The sequence below is a fragment of the Leopardus geoffroyi genome, chromosome C2, assembly GCF_018350155.1.
Source record: "Leopardus geoffroyi isolate Oge1 chromosome C2, O.geoffroyi_Oge1_pat1.0, whole genome shotgun sequence".
Lineage (NCBI taxonomy): Eukaryota > Metazoa > Chordata > Mammalia > Carnivora > Felidae > Leopardus > Leopardus geoffroyi.
In genome coordinates, this window is record NC_059333.1 from 156,819,730 (window position 1) to 156,837,279 (window position 17,550).

General features: G+C 44.5%; 1 protein-coding gene across 4 annotated transcripts in view; it reads right to left on the reverse strand.

Annotated features, from left to right (window-relative positions):
* GLB1 (galactosidase beta 1) overlaps positions 1-17,550 on the reverse strand; it is a 95,145-nt gene that overhangs the window by 30,682 nt on the left and 46,913 nt on the right. For all 4 annotated transcript variants that reach the window (XM_045436696.1, XM_045436695.1, XM_045436697.1 and 1 more), the window contains exons 11-12: positions 5,763-5,837; positions 3,497-3,586 (exon numbers count right to left, since the gene is read on the reverse strand). In XM_045436696.1, the coding sequence (XP_045292652.1) occupies positions 3,497-3,586; positions 5,763-5,837 (165 nt within the window). The remainder of the gene's footprint in view (positions 1-3,496; positions 3,587-5,762; positions 5,838-17,550) is intronic.

Genomic DNA, 17,550 nt, shown 5'->3' on the forward strand with positions numbered 1-17,550 from the left:
CCGTAGCAGTCGCAGCAAGGAACCCAGAAGAGCATTTTATCAGACACCCCTTTCCCACGCAAGGAAATTGGCCCAGAATCACTCAGGGGGATCCTGTCATACATATCAAGAGGTTATTTACATTACCTCAAAAGCACAACATAACACAGCAAAAAAAGGCAAACGGGGCGCCTGACTGGCTCAATTGGTAGAGCATGTGACTTTTTAAAAATTTAAACAATGTTTTTAATATTTGTTTATTTTTGAAAGAGAGAGAGACAGGGTGTGAGTGGAAGAGGGACAGAAAGAGAGAGGGAGACACAGAATCCGAAGCAGGCTCCAGGCTCCGACCTGTCAGCACAGAGCCCGATGCGGGGCTCAAACCCACGAACCGCAAGATAATGACCTGAGCAGAAGTTGGACACTTAACCGACTGAGCTATCCAGACGCCCCTCGGTAGAGCCTGTGACTCTTGATCTCCGGGTCATGAGTTCAAGCCCCACATTGGGTGTAGAGACTATTTTGAAATAAAATCTTAGGGGTGCCTGGGTGGCTCAGCTGGTTAAGTGTCCGACTTCTGCTCAGGCCATGATCTCACAGTCTGTGGGTTCGAGCCCCGCATCGGGCTCCTGTGCTGACAACTTGGAGCCTGGAGCCTGCTTTGGATTTTGTGTCTCCCTCTCTCTCTGCGCCTCCCCTGTTTGTGCTGTCTTTCTCTCAAAAATAAATAAACATTAAAAAAAAAAATCTTGAAAAAAAAAAAAGACAACGAAGCCAACAATGTTGGTGAAACATTTTCCAGGTTCTTGGGCTAAATGTGCTCTAACATACAAAACAAGAGTCAATCAGAAACTGTTTAAAGTGGAGGGACGGGGGTGGCGGGAACAGAGACAGTGAGAGATGAGGGTGTAACCGGTTGCTAAGTCAGAAGCCAGAGATGCTGGTACCCCTGGTCCGAAAGGAAGGCCCCAGACTATCAGCCGCAGCAACAAACAGCACCCTTGGCCTCAGCTGGTGACTTTCCTGCTCTGGATGTTAGGCAGGCTGAGTGGAACCAAACCTTGTCATCCAGGGGGATCCCACAGACATCCAGTGTGGGACAGAGAAAAAGTTCCTCACGTCTAGAGCCCAGAAAGCAAGGGAGTGTATGTCAGCAAATGTGAACGGGATTTAGAGGAGGTGAAAAACTAAACACGTTAACCCATGTTCTTGTGTTGCAGGAAAGGGCTGAACTCAAGAAATGTCACTGGGGCCACCACCCAAGGCTTCATGCCCAAGGGTGCCCTCCCTCCCAGACCCCAAATCTCCATCTTTTTCTTGTTTGTTTGGTTTTTTTCTATTCAAAGTAACTGAAGTGGTAAGTCCTAGCTCAGAGGCTGAGGAACACTGCGGAAGGGCTCCCAGGAGGGAGCAGAAGTCATAGTGCTCCCTGCAAAGCTGGCTGCGGCCGCCGGGGTGTGGGGGTGGGGGTGAGGAAGGGGTGGGGGCAGAGGAGCAGGGCTGCATCCCACTCCCTGCACCTGCGCTCTCCAGGGTTTCGCTGGAAATAAACACTCAGTGGGCTGGCCCCAGACCTGAAACAGCCAGGGCCCAGGGAGCGCCCCCAGTCCTAGAGCACTGCCTTGGCCAGAGATCACAGAGCAGAAGGGTCTGGCAAAGGACAGTGAGTGCAGATGTCTATGCATCAACCTGGAATTCACTTCCCAGCTTCCAGCTGCTCTAGCGACCTGACCGTGTCTTGTCCGAGACGCTCCCCTGCTTGGTGAAAAAGGCAGGTTGTATTTTCTCGAGGAAGACGCAGACACAGCAGGTGTTGGCTGGAACGGGAGCAAGGATTCTATCCAGTGTTCATGAAAGGAGGGCTTAATTACTCATTGTGTCGATCCAACAGAGTTGTTAGAACAAAACCACAAGTGTAAAAAGAGTAACCAGAGGCAAAATACACTAAGATTAGATACGCCACTGTCGTATTACCTTATGGTTCAGACACCTTCCAGAAGGGGATCTCCACAGAGAGTCACCAGGGGGATCCAGATAAGTTTCCATTTCAAAAAATGGGGCTGAGATCCTAACTAGGTGTTCAAACTTAACATCACAACAAGGGGACAAAGTGACCTCATGGACATCTTGACATGGCGCTCTGAGAAGGACACATCCCCTTTGTCACGTTCATGCCAAAAATGTTTTACTGAATCTAGTCAGTGAGGGGAAGTCTACAAGACAACTGGCCCGAACTCAGAAATGTCCACATCACGAGAAAGAGAGAGAGGGAAAATAAGACTTAGGAATAGTGACAGAGGAAAGAAGAAAAAAGGGACATCAGAACTAAATGCGATGTGTGATCACGGATCGGAAACTGGATTGAAAAAAAGTTAAGGGGTGGCTGGGTGGCTCAGTCGGTTACGCATCTGACTCGGGCTCGGGGCATGACCTCATGGTTCGTGAGTTCAAATCCCGCGTCGGGCTTGCTGCTGTCAGCGTGGAGCCTGCTTCTGATCCTCTGTGTCCCTCTCTCTCTGCCCCTCCCCCACTCCTCTCCCTCAAAAATAAATAAACATTTAAAAAAAAAAAGTTAAGCTATATAGGACATTATTGGATACCTGACTATAGAGTGCATATTGAATAAGATTATATCAACGTTAAATTTCTTAAGTGTGATCATCATATTGTGTTCATATAGGAAGATGTCCTTTTTCTTAAAAGATATATGCTGTAATATTTAGGGGTGACGTGTCAGGATACTGACCACAAACTCAAATGGTTAAGAAAGGGCAGTTGACTGCATATACACACACAGACCCAACTGTCAACATTTAGTGAATCCAGGTGAAAGCTACATGGATGTAAATTACACTTTCCTTGCAACATTTTTAGATTTGAAGATTTCCAAAATAAAAAGCTGGGAAAAAAATTTTAAATAAATATGAGGGGCAGGCACCTGGCTGGCTCAGTCGGCAAAGTGTGCAACTCTTGGTCTCAGGGTCATGAGTTCGAGCCCCATGTCAGGCATGGAGCCCACTTAAAATAAATAAATAATGAATAAAATTCATACGAGGCAGTGGCTGGGTTAACCACATACACGCGGGCATGCATGTATGCACTGACAGGTGTTCTGCTCCCTTCAAAAGCAGGAAAAATCTCTAAGAACCTAACCTATTGAGAACACGGTCCCTACACCTTTGAGCTCACTAAGGACAAATAATGAAATGGTCTTTTTGCGCATTAAGATGGTGGTTTTCCTCTAGTAACCAAGACTAATTAGATCAGAAATACAGTCAGAGTTATGTTGAATCAGGTTGAGCTATGCCTATTCAAGGCATGAGAAGAAAGGGGTGGGGGGAATCTAGGAAGGACCAGCCCACCGTGTGGTACTTAAAGCTACAGAGAGCCTGGTAATCGGTGGCGAATTTACACGGGACCTGATTTATCTGCCTACCGTTTTAGCCCCTGCAGGGCAGTGCAGAAAGTACCTTTTTGTCAGTAGAAGAAGGGTGAAGCATTACCTCTGAAGGCCTACCTGTTTCACCTGGATAAACGTCAACGGATAAAGGCTTTTTATGGGCCCAGCAGGACACAGAACGTTCAGAGCGTCCTCCACCGTCTTTAACTGAAAAGAAACAAGACCAGCATTCACTCACCATCACCTGGTCATCAGAGTGGAGGCTGATGCCATTTGCAAATTATCGAAGACATTACTGGATTGGACCAAATCCCTAAACAGACCTAAACTGTTAAAATTCCGCTCAATGCTGACCCCCAGTTGCCTTCAATCATCGCTATCCATCCCCTCACTCTCGATGAAAAATAACTCACGGTGGTCGTAAAGCGTGTCAAGCACATCTATTCGCAAATACAACCTCTATACAAAAGTCCCTTCAAATGAATGAAAACCAAGGCTCGGAGGCTGCCTCCTCTCTGAAGCCTTCCCCAGCATCCCGGAGGGAAGTAACCAGGACTGCGCCTTCCTCTGAACTTGACTGTGGCCTGTTTTCCATGCCGGCCATCACGTACCGGCCGCTTACCTTTGCCGTCCTCGCCGTTGTGTCGGCTCCTTAAGGGCAGAGTCTGTGTGGTGCCCACCCGATACCCAGCACACAGTAGACACTCAATAAACGCTTACTACATTTCGTCCAGACGATCGTGTACTCTCACAACCCAGGAGGCTTATTCCGAGGTAGCAACAAGGGTGATGGCAGCTACCGATCGCTGAGTGCCTGCCGAAGCCCAGGTGAGCGCACCTTGCATGCACACCCCAGTGAATCCTTACAACCGCCGGGTGGGGCAGCCATCACTGTCCCCAGGTTAGGGATGAGGAAACAGGTTCTCAGAGAGCCTCACAGGAGCAACGGCAGAGCCAAGGTCTGCAGTTAGGTTTGGCTCTGAACCCAGGACTTCCCGCGACTGACACTGGTTAGAAATTTTATGGACACCTTTGCAGGGATACCTTGCTGATGTGTAACATAAGGGAAAACAAAACCTTAAGTACAATTCCATCAGTTCAGCTACTCACATGGACGCTTTTCTATGCGGACAACTAAAGAAATTCCACTCACGGTAAACGGTTTATTCCATAAACCAGGTCCCACATCAACTGAATTCAGCTGCGTGCTAATTTGCTGTCTTAAACTGTAAACACTTAGTTCATAAGGAAAAGCTATTTCTACTCACACAATTCTCCTTCATGGTAAATAGAATGCATTTTTGGTACTATGCTAGTTTTGTTTTGTTTTGTTTTAGCAACGCTGCTGTATTAAATATTTGTACCTATTTTCTGTTGCATAAAAATACATTTCTTGCAGCTCCAAAACAAATCAACCTCCTCCAGTAGCCAGCAGCAAGGAGAGAAATAGAAGATACTCCGTTTACAAGTGTGATTCAAGTCTGATCAAAACTAAAGAAAGATTCCTATCACGCAGAGAGACCACATTCTTTGTAGAGTGTAACACACATATCTGACGCTAGGTGGAAAATGTCACAGGAGCTCAACCAATCATAGTATCAAAGGGCTTCACGAACGGAAAAATTATACAATCATGTTTGGCATTTTGGTTAAAGATAAAAACTTACACTATTTTAGAATGTCAAGATTCTTAAGAAATGTGTAACTGCTTGTGGTTTTTTTTTTTTTTTTTCTCTTGTGAGTTAACAGATGTAGGAGTTAGGGATTATAAAAGGGGAAATCCTGAAGACACAGATGGTCAAAACAAATTGATTTTGGCTTACGTCACTCCCGACGATGAAATGAAATCTCCCTTCTTTTTCTCTTTCCTAGAATAAAATGTCTTCAACTCCTTTTTATGATTAATTTCTAGCCATTTCCCCCTTGCTGTCCCATTTACCAAATAAACCAGAGCCCCAAAATCAGTACATGATTTTGAGATGGAGGGAAGCACACTACATGTGCAAAGATCTATGACAATGCCTGTGGCTTTGGAAAACTCCCTAAAAAAAACGTAAATTATGGAAAAAGAACCTCACCAAGCATAACAAGGTGGCATGTCCTTCCCACAAAGGTCCTGAAGCTGCTTTGGATGACTGGTAATTGAACCAAAATGACCTGAATGATGTACAAACGTCCACCCACTCCTGCTCACGCCCTAAGTGCTCACCCCATCAATGTGACACATGCACGTCCCCATTTTCCCAGAAACATCACCTACCCCGTCAGTCTCACAGAAAACCAATTCACAGAAAGATAGAACCAATTCCGCAGCGTGACACTTTCACTCACAACTGCTAAATTCCACCCCCTCACTCCCAACAGTTGTTGTTTTCTTTCTTACCTTTTGCAGAGCAACTTTTCCATATGCAAACTTGGGTGTAGATGGAGGGATAAAACCTTCTGGTACTTTTTCAAACTAGAAACCAGAGTGGAGAAAGAAAAAAAAAAAGGAAAAAGAAAAGCTGTTAAACCCTCAGAAACGCAGCTATACAATTCAGTTTTCAAAAGGAGGCTCAAAGACTCGAACAATAGTGCGGGTGATTTTTGGAAAGGCAAAGGAAAAGGTCTCCCCCGCCAGACAGGGTTTGGTAAAGCTTTTACTTCCGTGTGTGTGTGTGCGTGTGTCTGTGTATGTCTGCATTGTAAACTCCAGGAATCATTCAAATAATCATAGAAGAAAAGACTTCAAAGCACAGAGCAAAAACAAGGAGCGGGAATGAGGTGATGGCAGAAGGCTGGAGTTGGGGGGAGAAAAGGAAAAAGGCCCAGGGCCAAACAGAATCTTGAAGGGAGGCAGCTGTAAGTAAGGAAAAGTATTACTCGCAGGTTGAATCTTACTGATAGATTAAAGTTTGATATCAGTGTTAAATTTCCTGTGGTTATGTAAGAGCATATTCCTACCTCTTCTTATGAAACACACACTGAAGTATTTAGGGGTAAAGGTAAAGTATTTAAAGGTTACTGCATGTAACCCTCCAGTGGTTGAGAAAACCCAAGGGGGCAGTGAGGGGAAAATGATGAAGCACAGAGAGTGAAATGTTGACCTGGGTAAATCTGGGTGTGGCATACTTGAGCGCTCGATGTACTACTCTTATTCTTGAAACTTCTCTGTAAGTTTGAAATTTTTCTTAAATAAAAGCCAAAAACTAAAATAAAAATAGAACCTTACTATACACTAAACACACACACACACACACACACACACACACACACACACACACACACTTAAATTAGAGTTAGAAGATATAAGTGCCAAGTCGTAGAAGTCTGTGTCCACCTCCAAGCAGATTGCATTATGATCTCGCAGGCCCCCCACATTTCTTTCCTCCTCCATTCTTCTCTTCCTCCCTTCCTTTCCTTCGGTTTCCATCTTTTAAAATTATTTTTATTATTAGGTTTTTTAATTTTTAAGGTTTATTTTTGAGAGAGAGACAGAGTGCAAGTGGGGGAGGGGCAGAGAGAGAGGGAGACACAGAATCCGAAGCGGGCTCTAGGCTCCGACCTGTCAGCACAGAGCCCGACGTGGGGCTCGAACCCACGAACCGCAAGATCATGACCCGAGCCGAAGTCAGACGCTTAACGGACTGAGCCACCCAGGCACTCCTTGGTTTCCATTGTTTAAAGTACTTAAAAAGGAAGACGACAGGCTGCTGTAATGAAAAGCAATAGTTTCCTGACTATTCTCTTTGTGCTATTCTTCAGAGGAAACCATTTTAAATCCATTTAATTTTTCCATTTTTGCATCTTTTAGTTTCTATATTTATACTTATCTGCTATTTCTTATTTCATCCCTTGAACACATTATTGATTTCTTTAATACATGAGAATTTAGCCCCACGTGTACTGTTCTGGCTATCTCTCTTTCTTGCCAACATGGTTATATCAGCATTTCTCTACTGGTTACCTTTGTAGCTTGAAATACTATACCTCTATTTCTTAGTTCCATCAATTAAGATGATCTTTTGTGTCCATACTTTTTTTTTTTTTAATTTTTTTTTTAACGTTTATTCATTTTTGGGACAGAGAGAGACAGAGCATGAACAGGGGAGGGGCGGAGAGAGAGGGAGACACAGAATCGGAAACAGGCTCCAGGTGCTGAGCCATCAGCCCAGAGCCTGATGCAGGGCTCGAACTCACGGACCGCGAGATCGTGACCTGAGCTGAAGTCGGACGCTTAACCGACTGAGCCACCCAGGCGCCCCTGTGTCCATACTTTTTAAGATAAGTCTATTTGCACCCTCTCCTGAGCTCTCTTCCCTACTCCCACCCCCAAATTATCAGTTATACTTTTACACTGTCAAGGTTAAAAAGTCTGTCCTGTACCCATACACCTTCCCACCACCTGTATATTGACTCTAAATTCAAAATCAATCAACAGTGTTCACATGATTATAATTATATAAATATTACTCTCTGCAAAGCTAAGTAGTATGTATCATGATGAATGTTCTGTGTTCTTCAGCTTTTTGTGTTCTTCTCCTTCCCCTGGGGTTTCTAATTGCCTTTCTCTTCTCCTGTCTGCCTTTAGGTTAACTCCTCTTTAGCTGTTCTAAATTTCCAAAGATGGTGGCCAAGTTTCTCCAAACACTCTTTCTTCCCCCTAGTAAACTTCCTGTTGGAACTCTCAAGTCTTCTTGCTCCAAGGGACTGACTCTCCTCTGCTTGATATTCTGGCACTTTTCTTCATTATTCTCCTGGTTTTAGCTTCTGTTTCTAGGATCTCGTAACTACCTCCTTTCGCTGGAGCAATCTCAAGTAACTTCCCAAGAACTGGTATGTGGAAGGGAAATTTTTTGAATTTTTGAATGTCTGAAAATGGCATATTAAGTCGATAATTTGGATGAGTATAGAATTCTATACTGAAAATCATCTTCCCTTAGAAGGCAAGATTTGCCCCCCCCCCCCCCATATCATCCGGTGTGAGTCACCGGATGATTCTTGTTCTTTCAAAGGTGACTGGCTTTTTCTCTCTAGAAGTTTGTAAGTGCTTTATTCTCTATGTTTTCATTTTTTTCCAAGGATGTGTTTGGGTTTGTGTGTTTTTTACATTTATTATTCTGGGCAACTCAAATATCCTTTTTGGTTTTAGAAGAAAATTCTGTATTTTTTAAATATTTTCTTTTCTTCATCTTTTCCCCTTAAAAAGTAAGTTAGACGTCCTAGATTGTTCCTCTGTATCTCTCATCTTTTCTCTATTTCAATCTGTCTTCTGGTTCTAATTTCTAGGAGATTATCTTTTTATTTTGGGGAAGCCTTCTTTGTTCTTTAATTGCTCCTTTTTCAAAGTATCCCATTCTTATAGTGTGAAAGCAACATCTTTCCAAATGTCTCTAAAAGATATAAATTTGAGAGGGTCTGCTCGGCTTTGCTTAAGATCTCTCATTTCTGTCCTGAATTATCTGTTGCCTTTAGGTTATTTTTCTGTCTATTACATTTTGGTCTTTCTCTTTTCCTGTACAGGTTTTATGGATGTCTTCAAACATCCAGCCACCCTTGGCCATCCAGTCTTATTTAATGGTAATGCAAATGAATGCACCAGCATTCGCATAACCATCTTCTCTAAGCCAATCCTGCTCTGTGTACAACAGCAAGGTTTGTTCAGTGGGGAACTGTTTTAGGGTGATTTGGGAGGGAGTCAGACATAATATGTAAGGTTTTTGCTCTCAGGCTGCACACTTTTTTTTTTTAATTCTAATTTTCTGACTGTTAAAAAGATGCTTCCCTGACGGACAGTCCATTTGAAAGAGGGGTGGCAAAGTGGAGGACCCGATGGGAAATAATGCAGTTCCATTAGCCTTCCCATTTTCAGCTGTTTCATTCTGTCTTTTGTCACATCTGCGTTTCCAGGACCCTGGTTCTCTAGGGTTCTTTAAGAGTAATCTACTCCCTGTTAACCTGTTTCTTTAAAAAAAAAAATTTTTTTTTAATGTTTATTTATTTTTGCGAGAGAGACAGAGCATGAGTGGAGGAGGGGCAGACAGAGAGGGAGACACAGAATCCGAAGCAGGCTCCAGGCTCCGAGCCGTCAGCACAGAGCCCGACGCGGGGCTTGAACTCACGAACCGCGAGATCATGACCTGAGCCGGAGTTGGATGCTTAACTGACAGAGCCACCCAGGCACCCCTGTTAACCTGTTTCAATAATCCCCTTTCACACTCACTGGGGACCTAGACCTCCTCATGCGACTTCCTTAGTCACCCACATCTATTTTTGTTACCCAGAATTTTTTTGAAATCTCTTATGCATGGATAGTGCCCCTCTTGATGGCTTCATTTAAAAAAACACCATTTTTAATCATTTAATAACATTTTGAAAGGCAGAAGAGGTAAGTATGTGGTCAGCCATCCATCTTGAACTGTATTTCTAGTATTCAATGAATTGATAGTTCTGTGACATTTTTAAAGATTAAAAAACTTTTCTTAATGTTTATTTATTTTTGAGAGAGAGAGAGAGAGTGTGAGCAGGGAAGGGGAAGAGAGAGAGGGGGACAGAGGATGTGAAGCGGGCTCTGTGCTGACAGCAGTGAGCCTGACGTGGGGTTCGAACTCACGAACCGTGAGATCATGGCCTGAGCCAAAGTCAGACGCTCGACTGACTGGGCCACCCAGGCACGCCTCTGTGACATTTTTAAAAGAGCACAGTAAAGGGGTGCCTGGGTGGCTCAGTCGGTTGAGCATCCAACTCTTGATTTCACCTCAGGACATGATCCCAGGGTCACGGGATCAAGCCCCGCATCAAGGCTCTGCGCTGAGCACGGAGGCTGCTTAAGATTCTCTCTCTCCCTCCCCCTGCCCCTCTTCCCAGCTGGTTCTCGTTCTCTCTCTCTCTCTCTCTCTCTCTCTCTCTCTCAAATAAACACAATGAGGGGCACCTGGGTGGCTCAGTCAGTTAAGTATCTGACTTCAATGAATTTGAGTCCCACATCAGTGAGCCTGAGCCCTGCTTCGGGTGAGCTCCGCTTCCCTTACTCCCTTTTCTCTCTGCCCCTCGCTCACTTGCGCCCTCTCTCTCTCTCTTAAAATAAAATAAAATAAAATAAAATAAAATAAAATAAAATAAAATAAGCACATTAAACCGATCTTCATGATTCACATTAAAATGAATGTGAGGCCAAGTAGTTGCATCTGTGGATCTCAGACAGACAAGATGGGAAATCTCTCTTCCCAGCCTCCCTGACAGTCCTAAACCGCACTCATTCTCCTGTGGCAGTCTCCCCGCCTCTTCCTCCAGCCCACACTCTGGCCAACAGAAAGAGCAAACACAAATCCACAGAGGGGAACTGAGAGTCGTCTGATTTGTTTGCCGAGGTCCCCTATCCACCTGTACACAGTAGTGACCATGTCGTGTCTAACTCCAAAAGTCAAGGTGGAGTCCAGCGTCCAGTGTGAGTAGGGCTGCAATCTCCTCTATCACACTAGAAGAAAAGATCGCGGCACAGGCAGCTTTCCTTAGCCTACACTGAGCTCACAGGGATGGAATGCTTCTGCACTAGTTTGGTCGTCTCCCTTGCTATGCACAAAGGTCCTTACAGTCCGTCATTATATTTCCTTTTTAGAGGTGAGACTGGTGAACTTGCTCAAGACAATCACAGGGCAAAGGAACGAGCTGGGATCTTGGCCCCAAGTCGAGTGTTGTTTCTATCGCTCCACCTCACCTCCTTTATTGCACAACAGTACAAGAGACAGTGTCTCCTATTAATTAAACATAATTCCAGAGACAAAAACACCCCGTGATACCTTTTCTCTTCCAGTTTTCCTCTTGGACCCTCTCCTTATGCACATATGCCATGAAAGATTAGAGACGGTTTTGTAATTTGCTACTGCTACTTACCCAAAGTACTTTTGGCATGTCTAAATACTGACAATAATTTTATTTATTGCATAATATATTCAATGTTTATTTTTCAGAGAGAGAGAGAGAGAGAGAGAGAGAGAGAGAGAGAGAGAGAGAGGGGGGGGGGAGGGGCAGAGAGAGGGAGACACAGAATCGGAAGCAGGCTCCAGGCTCTGAGCTGTCAGCACTGAGCCCGAAGCGGGGCTCGAACTCACAAACCGCGAGATCATGACCCGAGCCCGAGTCGGACACTTAACGGACGGGGCCACCCGGATGCCCCTACTGCATATTACATCCAAATGCATACGACCATCCTTTCAGTATTAGGATTTAGATAATTTCCAATTCTTGATATTACAGATAGTGTTACAATGAACTTTATGTCTATAGCATCATCTTGGTTAAAAAAAAATATTTTCAATAAAGCACCAAGTGAAGAGTTACTAGGTCAAATGATATAAGCATTTTATATGAGTCTTAATAGAGCGTATGCCAAAGTTTTCACCAAATGTCTATACGTGTTTACATCTTCCACCCAATTGTCGATCTGGATGTTGGTTTTTTTAAATCAGTGGTAAGAGCTCATCATAATGTTGATATTAAGTCTCCATCTGTCTATCCCATTTGCCCCAATCTTCTGTCTTTTCTTTTCAACAAGCTTAGTGATTTTTCGCTGATTATCTTATAGTAAAATCCTAATCTTGTATCAAATGAATTTAATGTTTCAGAAAAGGATAAATATTCCAAAACACTATTTCAGAATCTTAACTTATTTTTCTGTCATAATCTGTGCTTTAATCAGAGTTTTCATACCGGTCATAAATGTTGCTTCTTATCCTGCCTATTTAGCTGGACAAATTTAACATCAGAAGCTGCTCTTGTCCCAGTCAAATCCAATAGATTCAATGGCGACCAACCTCTCTTTCCCCAAGATCTCTAACGTTTTCATTCGTTCTTCTAACAAATTCTTATTAAGAAAGGACTTTGTGTCAGGTCCTACGTTTGGCACTGGGGATATAAACAGCCTAATCCAGACTGTGAAAAATGTGTGTAAACAAATGGCACCAATGCACTATGGGAAGTAGCACGTTCAAGATGTCCACACTGCAAGGCAGTAGAAGTTAAAACGCGACTAACTGCAGAGCCAGGTCAAAGACAACGTCCCAGAGAAGGTAACTGAAGCGTGTTCTCATTTTCCAGATGGGTGAAGGTGAGGGAACATTACGTGCAGAGGCTGGGAGATATCAACAGTACTGTCCTATTCACGGAGTCTTATGCACCTTCATTTTCAGGCCGGAGAGTCATGTACAAGAAGGGGAGAATTGCAAAATGAGGCTTGAGGAAAATAGGAGGCCAAGTCATGGAAGGCATCTTGACCAGATCGGCGTTTTAGAGAAATCACTCTGAAAGACAAACCAGAAAAGCCAACTCTGCAGGAAAGGAAAACACTAGAACCACAAGAGTGCAGGCAATGCTTTAGAAGTCTAACGTTTGTTATGAAATAGTCACTTCGTTAGCCCTAATTATCAGACATAAAACACTGTGTTTCCACCAGCACCGTGGATCCACAAGAGACAGCTTGTGTCTACCCACTGAGCTAATGTCATTCCATCCATAAACCAAGAAGAACAATCAATCAGCCGGTGTAGACTGGTCCTCAGTCAAGTTTCAGACTTCATTAAGCTCTGAAATAGTAAAAGTCACCTTGGCCATTTTCACATCCCCGGTCCCCACCCAGCCCCAGCGTCCACCTCAGGGAATCCTAATATTTGCTCCAGTTATCAAGGTCCTCAATGTACAACTTGATTAATTTCTGTAATAATGACCCATCACCAAAAAGCCAGCTGGACTTTTATCTTTGATAGAACCCTTAGGAAGAACTGTAACAAGACTAGAAAGCGAGTCTTAAATTCATTCAAAAGCGTACAAAAATAAACTCACCACTGCCCCTCTTAGGAATTGGTAGGGAGGAGGAAGGCGCTGCCCTGCAGCCTTATGGTTCATCCTCGAGGTCAAAGTGTTAACCATGTCTGGTTGAGCTTTACCCACAGCAAAGAGAGTATTTTAGAAAATGCAAATGTCATGAGCTTTGTCATACCTTGAAGAGTCACATGCCAAAGGCCACCTGGAGCCTTCATCACCGAGCACAGGCTTCTGCAGCCTGACGGGAAATTATCCACCCTGGGCATCCACATCAGTGAAAGATATTGTCCGTCGACACCCAGCTTACTCTTGAAATGGATTAAAGAAGAGACCCACTCCACCTTTTACGTCTTTGGGGAAGGAAGAGGCAGCTCTAGTGGGGGTTTTTATGATCCCATTCTTTTCCTCAGTGCAAGCAAACCAGCTGACTGAAAGTCTACAAAGTCTCGGAAGACAGATCCCACTTTTAAAGCAGTTCTTTTCTCTTTTCCAAACCTGAAATACCGAAAAGAAGAAGACGGAAAAAAGGACCACGTGGTAAGCTATGATCTATCATAAGCTCTTGAATTATACTGATTTCTGGAGACTGTCTCCTTCCCGGGTTCATCTTACTGTGCCCTCTGGTGAAACCCTGGGACCCCCTGGGTTTGTCTCCGCTTGGCCCACTGCCCTTCTCGCTCAGCTCTCCATCGGCAATCTCAGCGTCCCCTGGACTTTAGCCTCCCCTTCCACCGATGACCTGTCCTAATGACTGCTTCTTGGAGCTTCTCCCTCTTAAGTGAGGCTCTTGCTGGATAGACACCTCCACTCGGATGTCCCCAAAGGCATCTGGAGCTGAACAAACCCAGCGCAGAGCTTTCTTCCCCCTTCCCCTTCCTGGCCCGTGCCTTCCCTGCAGTCCTCCATGGTTGTTGCCGACCACAACGCCCATCCGGTTCTCCGACCAAAAGCTGTAAACCGAGACAAATCAGTGCCTCCTCATGCTTCCTCACATCTGCACGCGGGCAGTCACTGAATCCGACCGATTTTACCCCCGAAACATTTTTCAAATCTATTGCTTCCTCTCCATGCCCCGCCGCCCCCACCACCATCTCATTTCTAGGTTACGTCAGCAGCCCCCTGACTCATCTCCTGCATCCGGAAATGTCCCCAGGGAGGGTCCCAGCAGTGCGTTCACAGGGTCCCGGGTTTTTGTAAAATTTGCAGAAGTCATCTAATTTCACCGCCACAGGCTGAGACCCTTGTCCCTTTCTGCGCCAGCTTCCTTGTGTCACAAGTCAGGAGGCTTTGGAGTTCGCCACAGGCATCTCTGGGGTTCACCCCAGGGAGAGCTGAGGTGGCGTTTATTTAATTTGGGTGTTGGATACATCTACATAGTTCGTTGTCACTTCGGTGGCTGGATACACTAACAGATCATTCCCCACACCCAACAGGCTGACTCACGTGCACATCACTTGATGGTGCCCTGAGGCATCCGGCCTCAGAAGTACGGGGTTGTAGAAGAGACACAGCGTTTAAATGTCTGGGGCCAGGACCTGTCTGTAGAAATTTCTCCAAATTCTCAAGCTCATATATGAAAGAACTGGAGAGAGATTGCCTCAATTTTGATAATAATCTTAAATATGTATATAACATTATCAGAAACAAAATGTGAAACTTTTTGTTTTCTAAACTCTCAGTATGTGGGAATGCAAACAGGTGCAGCCACTCTGGAAAACGGTATGGAGGTTCCTCAAAAAACTAAACATAGAACTACCCTACGACCCAGCAATTGCACTACTAGGCATTTATCCAAGGGATACGGGTGTGCTGTTTCGAAGGGACACATGCACCCCCATGTTGATAGCAGCACTATCAACAATAGCCAATGTATGGCAAGAGCCCAGATGTCCATCGATGGATGAATGGATACAGAAGATGTGGTCTATATATACAGTGGAGTATTACTCGGCAACCAAAAAGAATGAAATCTTGCCATTTGCAACTACGTGGATGGAACTGGAGGGTATTATGCTAAGTGAAATTAGTCAGAGAAGACAAAAATCAAATGACTTCATTCATATGAGGACTTTAAGAGACAAAACAGATAAACATAAGGGAAGAGAAAAAAATAATATAAACACAGGGATGGGGACAAAACAGAAGAGACTCAAGTATGGAGAACAAACTGAGGGTTACTGGAGGGGCTGTGGGAGGAGGGATGGGCTCAATGGGGAAGGGGCATCAAGGAATCTACTCCTGAAATCACTGTTGCACTGTATGCTAACTAACTTGGACGTAAATTTTAAAAAGTAAAAGAATAAGATTAAAAAAAACCGCTCAGTACGTTCTAAAAAACAAATTTCAATAAGCCACGCTAAAGAGAAAGATTTGCATTCTCCCTCTAGAGAAAAAGGGTACAAACAAAACAGAGACAAAAACCAGAAGGATAGCAGATGTGTTTCAGTTAATAAATTCAAAGTATGCTTTGGAATTTTGTGACGTTTGCGATTATTTTAATCCTTAAAAATTTTAAATTTGTCATGTTTTTTTTTTACTCATTTAAATACACTTTTGGGGCACCTGGCTGGCTCGGCTGGGGGAGCACGTGACTCTTGATCTTGGGGTTGTGAGTTTGAGCCCCATGTCAGGTGTAGAGATTACTAAAAAATAATAAATTTTAAAAAATACACATCCATTTTTGTTGCCTTATCCAGCACCCTTTGTGACATTCGTATCTGACTATATCGCTTTCTTCACATTCCTTAAGAGGGCATAGGCAATAGCATTAATGTTCTTGGTGATAATATCACCTGTCCATTAAGGAGAGACTGTAGTAGCCATAGCTTACAATGGAGAGAGATCAGGGAGCCAAAAGGGAACTGGAGATTGTTAAAAGTCCAGTTGACTGGAATACAGGTCCCCCTTCCAGCCAGGCCACTGAAATGCACGGTGCATGTTTACAAAGTGCCAGAGTATGACAGTCAGAATGGTCCTAGCCGTCCTGGCCAGGTGGTCTGTAGAGCAGGGGCCCTTGAACTGCAGCAGAGAGGGGACTGGCGGGTGATGGGGAATAGCTCCAGCAACCATCGGCCAGAAGAGCCAGGGAGAGTCAGGGAAAGTGTGGGGGGAGCGTTGCCGGGGTGGAGGGAGGGGCAGAAAGAGGGAGCTAGAAATATAGGAGAATAAAAATGTGAGATCAAATATAAGGTGATGTTTTACATAAAAAAGCACAGTAAATATGTTTTAATATTCGACGATAAGGCATCAAGAGCTCACTATTTCGGAAAGAAAACTATTCTAAAAGTAAACCCACCAGCAACGCCACTGCTGGGTAAATAACCGAAGGAACGGGAAGCAGACTTGAGCAGATACCAGTGCCCTGATGCCCCAGGTAGTATTATTCAAAACAGCCAAAAGATGGGGCGCCTGGGTGGCTCAGTCGATTACGCATCCGACTCTCGGTTTCAGCTCAGGTCATGATATCTCACAGTTCCTGAGTTCGAGCCCTGCATCAGGCTCTGCACTGACAGTGGAGCTTGCTTGGGTGTCTCTCTCTCCTCAGCGCCCCTCCCCTACTCGTGCCCACGCATGTGCACACGCACTCTCTCTCCTTCTCTCTCAAAATAAATAAACTTTAAAAAAAAAAAACAGCCAAAAAAAAAAGAGGGGGGGCGCCTGGGTGGCTCAGTCAGTTGGGCGTCTGACTTTGGCTCAGGTCATGATCTTGCGGTCTGTGAGTCTGAGCCCGCATCAGGCTCTGTGCTATCAGCTCAGAGCCTGGAGCCTGCTTTGGATTCTGTGTCTCCCTCTCTCTCTGCCCCTCCCCTGCTCACACTCTGTCTCTGTCTGTCTGTCTCTCTCTCTCTCAAAAATAAACAAATAAATAAATAGCCAAAAGATGGAAAACAACCCACGTGTCCAGCAAGAGACAAATGAGATGAACAGTTAAACAACATGTGGTCTATCCACGCATGGAATATTACTTAGCCAGAAAAAGGAGTGAAGTTCTGATACATGTTACAACATGGAGGAACCATGAAAAAATCATGGTAAGTGAAAGAAGTCAGACACAAAAGGAAAATATTGTATGATTCCATTTCTTTCTTTTTTTTTTTTTTAATTTTTTTTTTCAACGTTTATTTATTTTTGGGACAGAGAGAGACAGAGCATGAACGGGGGAGGGGCAGAGAGAGAGGGAGACACAGAATGGGAAACAGGCTCCAGGCTCTGAGCCATCAGCCCAGAGCCCGACGCGGGGCTCGAACTCACGGACGGCGAGATCGTGACCTGGCTGAAGTCGGACGCTTAACCGACTGCACCACCGAGGCGCCCCTGTATGATTCCATTTCTATGAAATATCGAGGACAGGCAACCTTACAGAGGCTGAAAGT